Raw genomic sequence first — 14,704 nt, forward strand, 5'->3', positions numbered from 1 at the left:
GTGGGAGGGGGGCGGGAAGAGGCGCCCGCCACCCGGGCCACCCGCCGGGGCGGGCTGCCGAGGCGCCCCGCAGCTGCCCGCTGAGGGAGCCGCGAGGCAGAGCGGCGGCGGCGGCTGCGCGCGCGGCTGGGACTGGGTGGGGTGGGGGGGCGGGGGCGTGCGGAGGTAGCGCGCATCCCGCGCTGCCATTGCCCGGGCGGCTGTCACTCAGCGGCAGAGAGGCCGCGGATTGGCGCTGGGCTCGGTTACGCATTTGCCTCGCGCGCACATACGCGGGCAGGGCAGTAGAAAGGTGATCAATCTTCATCAGGCTACATTTCCAATCACCTAAACAGCTGCGCGGGACAGCCGCCGCGACAAGGTAAAAGGCGCTCGATGTGCTTCACTCCCCTCGCCCGCCCCCTCCCTGCAGGTGAGGCAGGACTCTCCGCCCCTCCACCTGGCCGTCCTGACAGCGCCCAGGAGAGCCCCTTTCGCCTCCCCTCCCCGGCAAGCTGCTCCCCGCTGAGCTGGGGCAAGTCGCTCTCGCTGTCCCCTTGCGAAAGTCCCCGCGAAGTAAGGTGAAGGAGCTGCCCTCCTCCTCCTGTCCGCCTGGGACCGCAAGCGCTGCAACGCAGTACCCCGTGGGGGCAGGGGAGGCGGGAGATGGGAGGGGAGGTGGGGCGCGGGAACTTTCCCTCGGAACTTCTCGGGTCTCTTGCTGCGGAGCTCTGGCTGGACGGGGCCTGGCCGTGCCGAGGGAGAGCCCGCCCGCCCGCCGTCCTTCCTTCCTTCCTTCCACTTGTAAGCGAGGAGCGCGCGGCAGGTAAGAAAGAAGGGGGAAGCGGGGCCCCGCCGTGGTGGCGCTGGCCCGCGGCTGCCTCTCTCCTCCGCCGGCTTTCCCTGGCGGGCTGTCGGAGCGCGCCCCGAAAGCCAGAACACAATCCACGCGCCGCTCGCGCCTTCGGGCGCGGGCGACCGAAGCGGGCCTCCTGCCGGGGAGAGCCCCCGCGCCCCGGCTGCCGCGTCTCCGGCCTCCTGGCACGCCGAGGCGGCTCGGAGGCGCGCGGCTGCGGGGCCGAAGGAAGGCGCTGGGCGGCTTTGTGTCGTCCCCGCGCTGCCCTCTCTGCGAAAAGGCTGTTTGGCTCGCGCGCTCCGGACACCTTTGACAGGCTCGTTTTTGGCTGACGTGCCCGATCTCCCTCTCTCTGTTTCTTGCCTGACAATCGTCAGCCACGGGCTTTCTACGTATCTGGAATCTCTCTCCTCCGCGCTGCCTAGAGTTTTCCCAGCACTTCTCCGTAGCCCAAGGGCTGGCTGTCCCTCAGAACCAAAAAGGGGTATTGAAACAAAAGAAAGAGCCAGAGGTGAGTTTGGCGGAGTGCCCGAAGTGCTGATAGGAGGCTGAGATCCGAACTACGCTGGAGTTTCATTGGAGCCCACGATGGGACTTTATTTCAAGTCCTTTTATTTAGAGTTGGCCTTTTCTTTTCGGGCTTGTTTCGCACTTGCACTTACTGAGCCTGCTGGAAAGGAAACAAGCCACAAGTTAACTTTTCCTCTAAGGAGACGAAAGCTACAATCCTGTACATACTTACCTGGGAACAAGTCCCATTGAACTCCACGTAGACACACATAGGACGGCGCGGCGCGGGCTGCGTCTCTGGCTTGTCCAGGCCTCCCTTTTACTCTCCCGACTTCGTTTTTTATTGGAGATGCCGGCCGGGCTCAGCCGGGGGATTCCTAGGCCTCGTCCAATTTACCTTGTCTTAAGATCCTTCGTTCCAGCAGTCCTTTCCTGAAAGTTGAGAGCGTATAAGAAAAGGCAGAGAGGGAAGGCCGCTCCTCATGAGAGAATCTCGAAGTCGTACTTACACCCTTACACCGCGACCCTGCAAGTGAATTTATGAGGAATAAATATAAAATAATGGGATAAATAGGACCACTAAAGGAGTGTCCTTAGGATTCAGAGAGGTGCAAACTGAAAGCATGAAAGTAGGTCTCGCTGAATGGAATTGGCCTCTTAAGAGAAAACAAAACAAAAATATCAACTTTTCGACTGGCTGTTTTTCAAGCCTAAGCCCAATATGAATTTTATTTCCTTGCAAGGTAATGCCAATGATTTGAAAAGGCATTTACTGTTGAGTAAGTCAGTTCTAGATATCACACTCGGGAAAATTAAACCAGATGGACTGGCCTTACACTGTTAATCGTGTGTGGGGGGGTGGGGGGGTAAGGAATCCCTTCCCCCACAGATCAGACAGAGAGAACTAAATCAAATCTAAACTTATGGAAATCTGCAACGGGTTAGTTAGTCCTGGGAGAACGGGTTGTCTAAATTAATATGGAATATATTAGCTTTAATAAAGTTAAAGGTGCCCCCAACCAGTCGTGTCCGACTCTAGGGTGCGGTGCTCATCCCCGTTTCTAAGCCGAAGAGCCAGCGCTGTCCGAAGACGCTTCCGTGGTCATGTGGCCGGACGGAAGCTGTTACCTTTCCCGCCGAGGCGGTACCTATTTATCTACTTGCAATTTCTTGCTTTTGAACTGCTAGGTTGGCAGGAGCTGGGATTGAAGACGGGAGCTCACTCCGCGGCGCGGCACTCGGGTCTCGAACTGCTGTCCTGCCGACCTTCCGGTCTGCAGTTCAGCGTCTTAACCACTAAGCCACCGCGGCCCACATTAGCTTTAATAGCCTGCCATAAATTCATTAACTTCAGTGCAAATCCCACTTCCCACTCTTACTCCCCATTCTTATTTATTTGTTTTAATTTGGTAATCTTTCTGTGTGAAAATGGATATTGGAAGCAGCATGTCCTACGTTCCAATTACAGTTTCTGGCCAGTGATTAATCGAGATTAATGCTGCTACCATCTGCTGCTTCTGGAGCTGGGATTTTATTTATCTGCTTTGTTTGCGTAACTTATTTATTCTATGTATTCATTTATTTTCCTCCTCTGCTAATGAAGGAACTTGGGAATGAAAAGCTTCTGGACATGGGGAATTTTACCTAAAAATCTCTTTCTCTCTTCTGGAAACATAAATATAGGCCGCCCCACCAAGTTCCCACAATCCTTCTTATAAATCCTTGGAATGAAATAATGTTGAAGAACAACAAAACTCTGACAAGTTGTAGAACTGAAACAGAATTATAATACCCAGAGTGTATCACGGGATACCAATATTAAGATATTGGAGGAATATACACCATATGCCCTATACAGTTACCTGGAAATCAGTTCCATTGGTATAAATTATCCTTATTTCCAAATAAGCAAGGTTGGGGTTGCACCATCGGTCTTCTTTCCTCTCCACCCCCAGAAATCAGCCTGTCTAGTGAGGGAATGTGTAAACTTTGCTGTGTCATGGTCCTGTACCTTTCCTTATGGCTTCCCTTCTGTTGAAGGAAGTCCTTTGGAATATTAATTTCAAAGTAGCTCCAAAAATCTGTTTGTTTTTAGACCATTAGCCATTTCTAATTAATGTGTCCCCTTCTGCTCCCTTTTAAATTAATTATACTTCCCTCTGTTTGGTATCTCGTTTTGATGTCTAATCCAATTATCTTTTAAAATAATTGCTTTATCTACCTCATCACTCAGTATTGTACCCCCTTGAAGCCCCTCAGCTATTGTGTGGTAATGCGGCTGTAGTTAAAATAATAATAATAATAACAACAACAACAAATCCCCACCCCGCACTGCCTTATACTTCACTCTTTGGCACTTTCTAGTTTCACTTTTGCAGGAGATGCCGCCATGTTGAGTGGGTTGAGTTTTTCTTTTTTGTCCTTAAAAAAGAAGCCCCTAAAACTATGTGATGGAAATACAGTTTTTCTTAATCTCCATTCTGAGTGACCTCAGTTTAGCTATCTCCCAGTACAACTTTTATTGCTTCTCTCTTAGTCTTTGGATTAAGTCCGCCTGCCTTTTGTAATTGATAGTCATAAATTGTTTAATTTCCCTGTGTGTTTGAGAGGGGCTTTTCTTAGTCAATCCACCATTGCTATGTATACAGTTCTACTGCAACTAAAATGAGCCTTTATCTGAAAGTAAAATAAAAAAAATCTCAATCTGACCCCTGCATGCACTTGTTTGGAAAGTAAGGGGAGAGAAATAAGTGTGTGGTATCTGGAAACTCCGAAAAAACTGCTGACATTTGTTTTGTTTTCTGTGTTTTGTGCATGTTTTTGTTCTGTTTTGTTTTGTTCCTGTAGAGTGCTGTGAGAACCTCTCCTGCCCCTGGGATTTCCTTCAGCCACCTTATTGGAGCATTCGATCTTGTAAACCGAACAAACAAAAAACAAGAATTTTAAGAGACACCATTAGAGATTTTAAAATTTGTGTGTGGATAAATTGGGAAAATCTTTCCAGCCTTTAGCATGATGTCTTACCTCAAACAGCCCCCCTATGGCATGAGTGGGCTGGGGCTGACGGGACCTACAATGGACCTTCTGCACCCTTCCGTGGGGTATCCTGGTGAGCATCAGCCCTCCTTCATTTCCCCACACTCTTGAGCAGGAAGATCAAGCCATTCCAGGGAGCTGCAGAAAGGAAAGAATAATTCCTCCGTCTGCTCTAGAAGTTATAGATAAGAGAGAAGGGATTCGAGAAGCTATTATGGTGGCTTTTGATAGATAATTTTTAAAAGGCAGCAACTTAACATTCTCCACTATGGGATTATCTGCTCTTCTCCTCCATAGGTGCAGTGTCCTAGTAGCCCTTTATTGGAAGGTAACTAATGATTAATGAAGTTCTAAGAATACTGCGAATCCTAGCCTAACAGCAATGGCTAATCTTTAAACACATTTCTTGAAAATCAGTTCCATTAAAATCAATGGGTCCCACTTCACTAAAATGTTAATGATCCCACCTGCCAGTTGGAAAATTTCAGCTTCTGAATTGATTTTTAAGACCCTGATTTCTGTTGTTGCTGTTAGAAAACTAGCCATGACAATTTTATGTCTAAAACATGTGTGCATATGTTTGTTTAAAAACTATTTCTGCAACCATTCAGAGGACTGAGGTGCTTTGTTAGAGATAAAACCAAGGCAAATTCTCCCTTCCTTTAAATTGTAATTTTCTTAAGTTTATTTTTCATTGAAAATTAATGAGGGGGATGGGAAAAACCCTTTGGTCATGAACTTGGGAAGTACTCCTGATGCCTCTCCAATGCTTTCTTATTCTGATCATTTGTCCTGCAGCCCATAAATAGTTCTGTTAAAAGGCACTTATATCTGTGTCTCTCCATTCAATTAACATCCCCCCTTCAGATAGGTATGGCAGTAAATCAAGAAATGGGGCGTCATACATGTTTTATAGTCTGATTGACAACCCGGTTAAGCTCAACGTTCTGATATTTAATTCGAGAAAGTATTTTCTATCCTATCCTGGTTAAACATAAGTTATCTGCTATTTTGAAAGACTTGAGTTCTATTGAGTTCTCAGAGGCTCCTGCTCCTGAATAAACATTCAGCCCGATTTTATCTATGCTTACCCAAAGGTAATCTCTACTGACTTCAATGGAAATTATTCTCATTGCAAGATTGCAGCTTTATACCATGAACCTAAATATGTTTACTCTAAAGTAAGCCCAATTATGAAACTGGGCTTGCTCTGTGTAAGTATGCTTAGGGCTGCAGACTTACTTCGAAGCAAGTCCTGCAGAATGAAGTGGAATTTACCTCTAAGTGAATATTTTTAGTACTGGGCTGTAAATAATCCGTTTAAACATGGATACTTATGTTTTAACTGGCTTGTTGTCTATAAATCCAGATACTTCAGGTTATCTAGTGTTGTAGGTCAGAGGCCATTCATGAAACTCAGTCGGGCACTGGTCCCAGCCACAATTCGAGGACTACTTCTTTTGAGTAGATGCCTTGTGGTCCCCAGCCAAAGTTCCTCTCTTTCTCATTGACTGTTTTGTGTTATTTATGTTTAGACTGTATAAAGCTAATTAGTTATTTCCTCCTCCTGCCTTCCTTGTGTGTTTTTGTCCCTTTCCTGATTCCCTTGTGGGAATTGCCCTGCCTGTTGTACATAAACCAGTGTGTTCATAGGAAGAGGGTGTCCCGTGGCTTCTGACTGAATGTGTCAAGGGACTGGCAGGGTGGGCGCGTTCGGGTCAGCTGCCTCCCCTCCTCCTCGGAATTGGGGCAATGGACTGGAGTGGGATGGCAGAAGTGGGGAGTAGGGAATCTCAAGTACAAGACCAATTCTAAATGCCGCCTGTCTTTCTGTCCTGTCTTGTGTTACCCTGGGGCCGCAGCCACTCCTCGGAAGCAGCGTCGAGAGCGCACCACCTTCACCCGCTCGCAGCTGGACGTGCTGGAGGCGCTTTTTGCAAAAACCCGCTACCCGGACATATTCATGAGAGAGGAAGTGGCGCTTAAGATCAACCTGCCGGAGTCCAGAGTCCAGGTCCGGTGGCTTATGAAAGAAGCAAGGCTGGGACAGGAGGAGGGATGCATGGCCTCTGTCTGTGGGAAAGGGGGGTTGCAAGGTGCACACTAGTTAGCTTGACCATTGATGCCAGGACAGGAGGAAATAATTCTTGCTCACTTAAGTTGAATATCACCTGAAATGTTAACACTAACTAGGCAGGGACTGCCCAACCTTGGCCACAATGCAAGAGTTTTAGAAGTGTATGGTGGAGCCTGAGGAACCTTTTCTGTTTACTTTTCCTGTTTCCCTATCTGGCCGCTTCCAATTCCCTTATCTCTATAAAGAGGGACTGGCAATTTCTAGCCATTTTTGTTCCCACCAATCACAGCTACCCAATCCTAAACACGTTTCAGTGAACATACTTCAGCAAAAGTTAGATCCAACTAATTCCCCTTGACAACAATAGGACTTCCACCTGCAGCCTAAACAATTCTACGCAGAAATAAGACCCACTGAGTTCAGTTTGAGCTTATTACCAAGTAAGCATACTTACAGGGTAATCCTATACATGTCTAATCACAAGCAACCCCCATTGAGTTCAATGGGGATTATTTCCAAGTAAATGCAGATAGCATTGCAGCCTTAGGATTTTATTACAAACTGTGATTAATTTATATTGGCTTTTATTTCAAACTGTGATTAATTTACATTGGATTGTGCACTATTGTAGTCATTTTTTCCCCCGAAATTCACTTTCCCAAGTCAGAGTGGGACTTCCTAAGCACACTTACTTTGAAGCAAGTTTCTTTAAAATACTTCCAGGTAAAAGTATGTTAAACTCAGGATAACAGAATCAAGCAATTTGGTACCCTGATCCTAAATACACTTGCAGCACTACCCTAAACCTGTTTACTTGGAAGTAAATGTTACTGAGACTTATTCCCAAATTAAATTTGTTAAAATTGCCACTTTGCTTAGAAGCAAAATCACACTGATTTTTGGGAGTGTGATCCCATTGAAGGTTTTTGGTAGGGCTCTAGTCTGCATACTATTGACTAAAAACAACATTGGGATCCAGTTCTGGAGTCTTATCCTGTGAAATGTCTCCTGTTTTAGCATCTCTTTCCCCACCTCATCTCTCTGTTTCTCACATGCACACGCACAGACACCTTTCCTCTCCTTCAGCAGAATTTAATCTCAGTTGCTGATTTGAAACTCAGACCTTGACTTCTTAGTTCATTCCAAAAGACTTGGGGGTGAGCAACTGCTAACTTGACAGACTATGGTGTGTGTGTATGTATGTATTTCTCTCTCTCTCTCTCTCTCTCACTCACACACACACACACACACACACACACACCCCTCAAGTCAGAATCAGTGGGAGGGAAGCTCCCTTAAAAATACAGTTACATTTTTAGAAATTGAGCAAAGAGCAATAAAAAGAAAGCGTCTTCCCTCCAGTGTCTTGATAGTGTCACAACTAGCAACAAGGGCAACTCTGGGAAATCCTGCTAATTTTTATACTCCTACAGATGCTGTAGGGTGGAAAGAAGAAGTATTACAAGCATTTAGGGAAGCTACTTTCATTTTGAACCCATTATTGATGCCCACAGGGTAAAGAAGGGGAGAATAAGGATCTCCCTTTATTTTTCTTGGGCTCCCAATGTAATGACGCTTTGACCACTGTCTTCACAACTCCTGGTATGCCCCACTCAGGTAGCCTTCACATCACATCTTCCCATCCAAGATCTTCTATTCTTTACTGGATCCAGCCTTGTTTGATTAAAATCTAGGTATGGTGTGTCCTCTGAAAATGGGATGATGAGTCTTTTAAGGTTCGGAGATAAGGCCATAGAAAGTACTTCTTGACCTTTCCCCTTGAGGTTTGGAATGGTGTTATTGGCTGAAAAGGACAGGCACCACACCAGCTCTTTAGGGTGTCAATGTGTGTGTAATTAAAATACAACCACACCTTTGCTATGCAAGTAGGATTCCTCCTATTTGTTAATTGTGTGGTCTGTGCCTTCTTTCGCTTTGAGGGTCAGAAAAGCCTTAGGGATTTTCTATATGGAAAGCATTTAGGCAGAGGGGAAAAAAGAATTAAAATTGCATGAATACATGTGATTATGGTATTTCAGTGCATGCATGTTTGCATGTTGGTGGGAAGCCATGACTGACCACACATACATGCAGCAAAATAGATTATATATGTAGTTGTCATACAACTTGATCGCTGAGAACTATGTATGTAGATTTTGTAACAAGAAAATATATAATTCACATTTTAGTGATGGAGACTGAGATTTATGAAGGCCTGCCCAAGATCACACAGGAACATGTAGCAGCCCAAAACCTTCAGATGGAAGTGCAGGTCTCTTGAATTCCAGAAGTGTCCTGAGAACTTGGATTGCACCACAGAACTCCTGAAATAGTCTGCTTTTTGGTAGAAAATAACTGAAAAGGAAGGTCTTTAGGGTGCTCCGTCTTGTCCTTCAGATAATTAATAGGATGAGCTGAGTGTCTGACTGAGAGAACTGTGCACAGTGGTTGGGGTGGTGACTTGGGGTGGGGCCAAGTCTCAAAGTGAATGGTGTAGCAGCAAAGACACCATGCTTGTTACACTGTCAGATGGCAGTTGAAATGATATAGTGTGGGTGGTGTTCAGCATGACATTGTCTTGGAACCCTGTACTGTGGCCTTTGAAGAGCTAGCTGCAGTAGTGTACTTTATACAACTGGGTGTTGACTGTGCTATACACCCTTGCAATATGGTGTGGATGTTATGCTGATTATAACATGCATTTCCTGTTAAGGGGAACTCTGGCTGGAAGAGAATGAAAGAATTGCTGAATTTCTCTGGAGTGGATGGATGAACTGAACTTATCCTAGGAATAATAGGAATTTGTCCAGAAGATTACTGGGAATTGTATCACGGTGATACCCTTTCAGGCTGGCAAAATTGAGTGATAACTACTACTTTACCTTTCTGTTCCTCAAACTTGGTTGGGAACAGGTGTATAGTGAGCGCACTACTGGCTGCTGGGAGTTATGGGTTTCTTTAGGCTTTGGTTCATGATGTATGTTCCAGGCAGGTTGGGAGCATATTCATTTGATATCGAAAGGTTTGAATTTGACAAGAGATGGTGCACTTGAAAGTTTGGGAGATGTAGGCTGGTTGGCTGATAACTGGTTCTCTGATGAGTGAAGGAATACATAGGAATTGGTAACAGGACTTGGAGCAAGGGATGCTATTTGCTGTTGACTTGTCCTACAAGCTGAAAAGGAACAGCAAATAAAGATTTGTTCTTAACTGATCACTAGGGAAGATACCAAGGATCCTTTGCACTGGGGGGGGGGGGTGTAGGTGAATGCTACAGGTGAAAGGCTTCCCCTTTGAAATATAGTAGAAAATGGCTTGGAGAAATGGTAAACGGAGCTAAAAGCATTGGCAGGTTACTTAGAGTACCAATATTTCCTACGAGACACATTTTTTCCCTCTAAAGGAGGGTATATTAAGATATCGATAACTGACCTTTCAAGTTTATGTTAAAAAAAAAAAAGTGGGAAGAATCATAGTTCTGCGGACAGCTTTGTGGAAGACTAAGCTGGGTTTTCTGTTGAAAGCCATGGGCTGAGAACCTGGTTGTTAATGGCTTCCTGCCTCTGGAGGCATGGGAATACAGTGAGGTGTAGAAGATGAATGATACCTTTCCCTAGACAGATACTTTATTAGGGACTGTTGCTTGCAATGCCGCTGTTTGCATACATCTAGCCTTTGATGGATCCTCCCTGCTGCATAGTTCTTTAGCTGGAGAGCTGGATTTTTTGGGAGTGTTGAAGACTGGCTTCCCCTCCCCCTCATGGGGTGTTAGTGGTAGAAGGCACATGATGATCTGTGTGCAGCACTGTCAGCTTATAATTTAGGACTTACCATAAGGTTGAGCAAATTGGCAGTAAGTAAAGCTGGCTGAGTGAGGCTGTGATGGTGGAATGGATGTAGATGCACCTCGCTAATTTTGATGGCATGGTGTTATGGGGAAGCTGACTGCCCTGTACCTGAGAGACTGGTGGTATGGAGGCTGGCCAGCATGATGGAGAAAACTTGGTCAAACCAGCACAGGGGTGTGTGTGTGTGTGTGTGTGTGTGCGCGCGCGTGTATAGTTAGAGAGGTGGCCTTCATACCCAGTAAGTTTGGAGTTGCTTTTGTTAGGATATGGTTTGTGTTGGGTAGGTGGAGTGCCAGCTTGTCTGCTTCAGGAATGCTTCACCCATAATTGCTTGGGTGTGGTCTCTTTTGGGTAGCACCAGTGACTTGCTGCTATGCTCCTCCCTGCCGATCCCACCTGAAGGAAACGGTGTGTAGAAGCTAGGAAGAGGGGGGCAGGGGGATGTGCTGCGCCAGCCCTGATGGCTTTCGATTACTGCCGGCAGGGAGAGGGAGATCAGACAAAGGTCTTGAATGAACAGCGATGGAGGGTGATGGACGAACCTTGGCACCCGCCTCGCGGCCCCTGTCCCCACTTCCTCTTGGAGCGAGGCTGTCTGGCAGTCTTCTCCTGTTCCGCCACGACCGCAGATCGCCTTCCGGAGGCAGCGGGCGACAGCGGAGCGGAGACTGCCGCGCCTGCGAGGAATGCGGGCCTCGGGCGGGGGCGGGGGCGGGGGCGCGAGGCTCTGGCAGCGGGCGGGAGGCGGCTGGGCCCACCGACCCATTCGCCAAGGGCTCCAGGCGCGAATGCCGCGGACTGACGGGCGCCGCCCCCCTTCTGCCGCCCTTTGCAGGTCTGGTTCAAGAACCGCCGCGCCAAATGCCGGCAGCAGCAGCAGAGCGGCAGCGGCGCCAAGAGCCGGCCGGCCAAGAAGAAGCCCTCCCCGGCGCGAGAGAGCTCCGGCTCGGAGAGCAGCGGCCAGTTCACGCCGCCCGCCGCCTCCAGCTCGGCCTCGTCGTCCTCGTCCAGCTCCAGCTCCTCGGGCCCCGCGGCGGCGGCGGCGGCCCTGAGCAACCCCGCCGGGCCCGGCAGCGCGCCCCCCGCCGTGGCGGCCTCGTCCATCTGGAGCCCCGCGTCCATCTCGCCCGGCGCCGCGCCGGAGCCGCTGGCGCCCAGCGGGGCTTCGTGCATGCAGCGCGCGGCCGCGGGCGCCTCGTCGGCCTCGTACGCGATGTCCTACGGGCAGGGCGGGGGCTACGGGCAGGGCTACCCGGCGCCGCCGCCGCCCTCGTCGTCCTACTTCGGCGGCGTGGACTGCGGCTCCTACCTGCCCATGCACGCGCACGCGCACCAGCTCAGCCCCATGGCGCCCTCGCCCATGGCCGGCGCGCACCCGCACCCGCACCCGCACGCCCACCACCCGCTCAGCCCGGGCTCCGGCCACCACCACCACCACCACCAGCCGGGCTACGGCGGCGCCGGGCTGGCCTTCAATTCCTCCGACTGCCTGGACTACAAGGAGCCGGCCCCCGCCGCCGCCGCCGCCGCCTCCTGGAAGCTCAACTTCAACTCCCCGGACTGCCTGGACTACAAAGACCAGGCCTCGTGGCGCTTCCAGGTGCTGTGAGGCGGCGGGCGGGAGGCAAGGCCGAGGGGGAGGCAGCGCGGGCGGCCCCCCGCCTCCGCAATCCGCCGGCCCCCCGCCTCCGCTCCGGGGCGCTGTCTCTCGGGTCACCCCAGCACCAACGCTCTCCGGGTCTGTTCGCCTCCACCATCTCCTCCTCCCGCCTCGCGGATCTCTTCTCAGCCACGGCAGTTTTTTTTAAAGCGTCATCGTTTTTCTGAGAACATGAAAAATAAAACAAAAAAGAATCCTGCCCAAGTAACATACCCACTCCAGCTCCTTCCCCTTCCCGGCAATCAAACAGGTGGCCAAAGGCTGCTGGATCAGACCTGCTGCTATCGCCGCTTCTCAACACGCCTCCGCCTCTTCCATCTCATCGACTTGACTCCTGGTGTGTTATTTATTCGCTCTCTGGGATTATGTTTCGCATTGTACTTTTGTTTGTAAAGCAGAACAGAAGAGGACTTTAAACTGAGAATCATTCTTCTCCTTTTAACAGATGTATTGTCCGTGGAAACACACACGACCCCTCCTTTCCAGCTACCTATAAGCTTTGTAACGCCCACTGATGTCCATGGAAGGATGGGGGAGAGGAAGCTCCTTTTGCCTTCTGGCCGACTGCGGACTTGTGTATAGGTCTTAACCCCCTCCCTCCGTTGGAGACTCCTTTCCCCCACTTCCCTCTGTAGGACTGTATTGCAAAAACCGGCAGGAATTGTGTATATAGTGTATTATTACGTCCGTTCCAGCGACCCTTTTTATTTTTAGTTGATTAACTGAGGTGAAGGTGAGCCCTTATGTCGAGGCTGACATGCAGGAAAACGAAGGAAACCCACATCTTCTCTCCCATCCGTGATGGCCCCCTGCAACATTTCTTGGAGGGGAGGGGAGGGTAAGGTTCCGCCGTAGTGTTAATTGGGAAGGAGAGGAATGAATGCCCAGTTTGGCTAGAGGTGATGAGGGGGAGATGTATCTAGAAGGCGAGAAGGGAAAGGGGGAGGCGAAAGGCAAGATCAATGGAAAAGGGGATATTGGGGGTGCGGATTGGAATGTGCCATCCGCAAATGAAAGAACCGCGGTCCAGTCCATCTCAGCCCTCCTTTCTCGTAAGTGCAGTCCTGTCCTGGCTGGACGCGTCCCACACACCCGATCATCTGTCTCCCAAGATGCTTTTGGCCCGCTTTGATCTTGGGGAGGGAAGGGGAAAGAAACGGTAACGTTGATTATTTTCTCAGTTAACCCAACAGCCACCTGTTGAATTGTAAGGCGAATCCTCCCCTTTTATCTACATATCCCGATAATAAAATTCAGACTAATAAAAGCCCTTGTCTCTGTCATCCTTCCTGGTGGATATGAGAGTAGCGAAGGGGCGGGAGCTCCCATAAGCCTCCTGCGTTAGTTAGCCTTACACCTCTGTAGGCTGCTCCTAGGGCAGGAGCAGATCGATTTTTATTTCCAGGGCCGGGGGAGGGGGGAGCGCTGGCCCGCTGCACTTTATCTCACTGAGCTGCTTTTTAATGACTATAATTGGATTGGCGTCCAACCAAAACTTTGATGGGTTATATATGCAGTGAAAACGGTGTGAATATGCCACCCCCTCCCCGTCCTCGCTCTCTGGGAAAGCGGCGCAAACGTTGAACAGCGCAAGCCTTTCTCCTGGGGTGGGGGAGAGGAAGACGGGGACATCCGAAGTTTGGCAGTAACTTTCCCATCTTAATTGCCCTCCAACGCTCCCTATCCCCCGCAGCTGGACAGGCCAGGGCCGAGGCATCCTTCTGGGAATCCTCCGTCTCTGTCAAATTGACTTGGCACTTCTTTAACTGGTCACTTGACAAGAGCTTCTAGGAAGTGAATATTTATGAAACGTAGGCATCTCAATTCTGCTATTCTGTGCTGATAACAAAAGTCCAAAACAAAAGCTGGGTCCATTTAAACCTAACGATCGGAGGTTCCCAAACTCACTCACTTGAAAGTAGCTCCTTCCTTCCACAATATTGTGATGTCAAAGGGAATTTAAATAAATACGTTTTAAGATATAGGAGGACTGAGATATTGCCATTAATGCCTCTAGTGCCTCCCTAGTAAACATATTAAAAATGCAGTCCTATAAGGGAGTAAATCTCATTGAAGTCCATGGGGCTTACTTATAGGATTGCGCTAACTAGGATGAAATCCACGTCACAGTGGAGCCAGTGGCAAAGTGCCCACTGACTTACTGGGGATGGATTTTACTAATTTATTGAAAAGACAGTCCGGTTGTTTTCAAAGGAATTTATTTTCAAGAAAATTAATTTAGAATCGCAGCCTAAACCGTTTTAGATCCGAAGAATTTGAGGTTTAGTTCTAGAAAAACTATCGTAGTTGTTTTTTTTTAAGGTTTTGTCTTCATATTTAGTACGTCTAGAATGTTGGTATAATTTAAAATATGAACAGTGGAAGGTTAAAATCGCAGGTCCCCCCCCCCCCTTAAAGGTAATGCTGACTACAACTGCCTGATGGTGTATTGCGGAGTTAACCGTTACACTAAAGGAATGGATGACATATTTAAGGAACGTTTGACGCAGGAGGGGATTTGATGTTAGTGTAATAACGGAAAGAAGACAAACTTCCCTTCTTTTTTTAATTATTGCATACATTTTTGGTTCAAATAGCAAAAACTGAACATAACAAACAACAAATCGGGCTCATAAAAACGGCACGCAATAAGGTAGCCTAAGGCTGTAGAGCAGGAAGGTTATCAGGGACATGTGACATCGTCCAGTCCAATAAACTCTGTGGACTCAGTAAGTCTC

At 48.6% G+C, this 14,704-nt stretch overlaps 1 protein-coding gene across 1 annotated transcript; it reads left to right on the plus strand.

The window, feature by feature from the left end:
• The first annotated feature begins 268 nt into the window (after nt 1-268).
• Nucleotides 269-13,226, plus strand: OTX1 (orthodenticle homeobox 1). The gene is made up of 4 exons (XM_084830376.1): nt 269-361; nt 4,193-4,454; nt 6,244-6,395; nt 11,142-13,226. Exons 2-4 carry the CDS (start codon nt 4,358-4,360, stop codon nt 11,913-11,915), a joined length of 1,023 nt encoding a protein of 340 aa, XP_084686502.1. The 5' UTR covers nt 269-361; nt 4,193-4,357; the 3' UTR covers nt 11,916-13,226.
• The last annotated feature ends 1,478 nt before the right edge of the window (nt 13,227-14,704 follow it).

The sequence above is a fragment of the Heloderma suspectum genome, chromosome 1 (assembly GCF_057233095.1).
Source record: "Heloderma suspectum isolate Gila_16-S chromosome 1, 16-S_ref, whole genome shotgun sequence".
Classification (NCBI taxonomy): domain Eukaryota; kingdom Metazoa; phylum Chordata; class Lepidosauria; order Squamata; family Helodermatidae; genus Heloderma; species Heloderma suspectum.

Coding starts and splice junctions, on each gene's coding strand:
- OTX1 (XM_084830376.1), top strand. CDS start 4,358: ATGATGTCTTACCTCAAACAGCCCCCCTATGGCATGAGTGGGCTGGGG. Junction 4,455..6,243: donor CCCTTCCGTGGGGTATCCTG/GTGAGCATCAGC, acceptor CTGGGGCCGCAG/CCACTCCTCGGAAGCAGCGT. Junction 6,396..11,141: donor TGCCGGAGTCCAGAGTCCAG/GTCCGGTGGCTT, acceptor CGCCCTTTGCAG/GTCTGGTTCAAGAACCGCCG.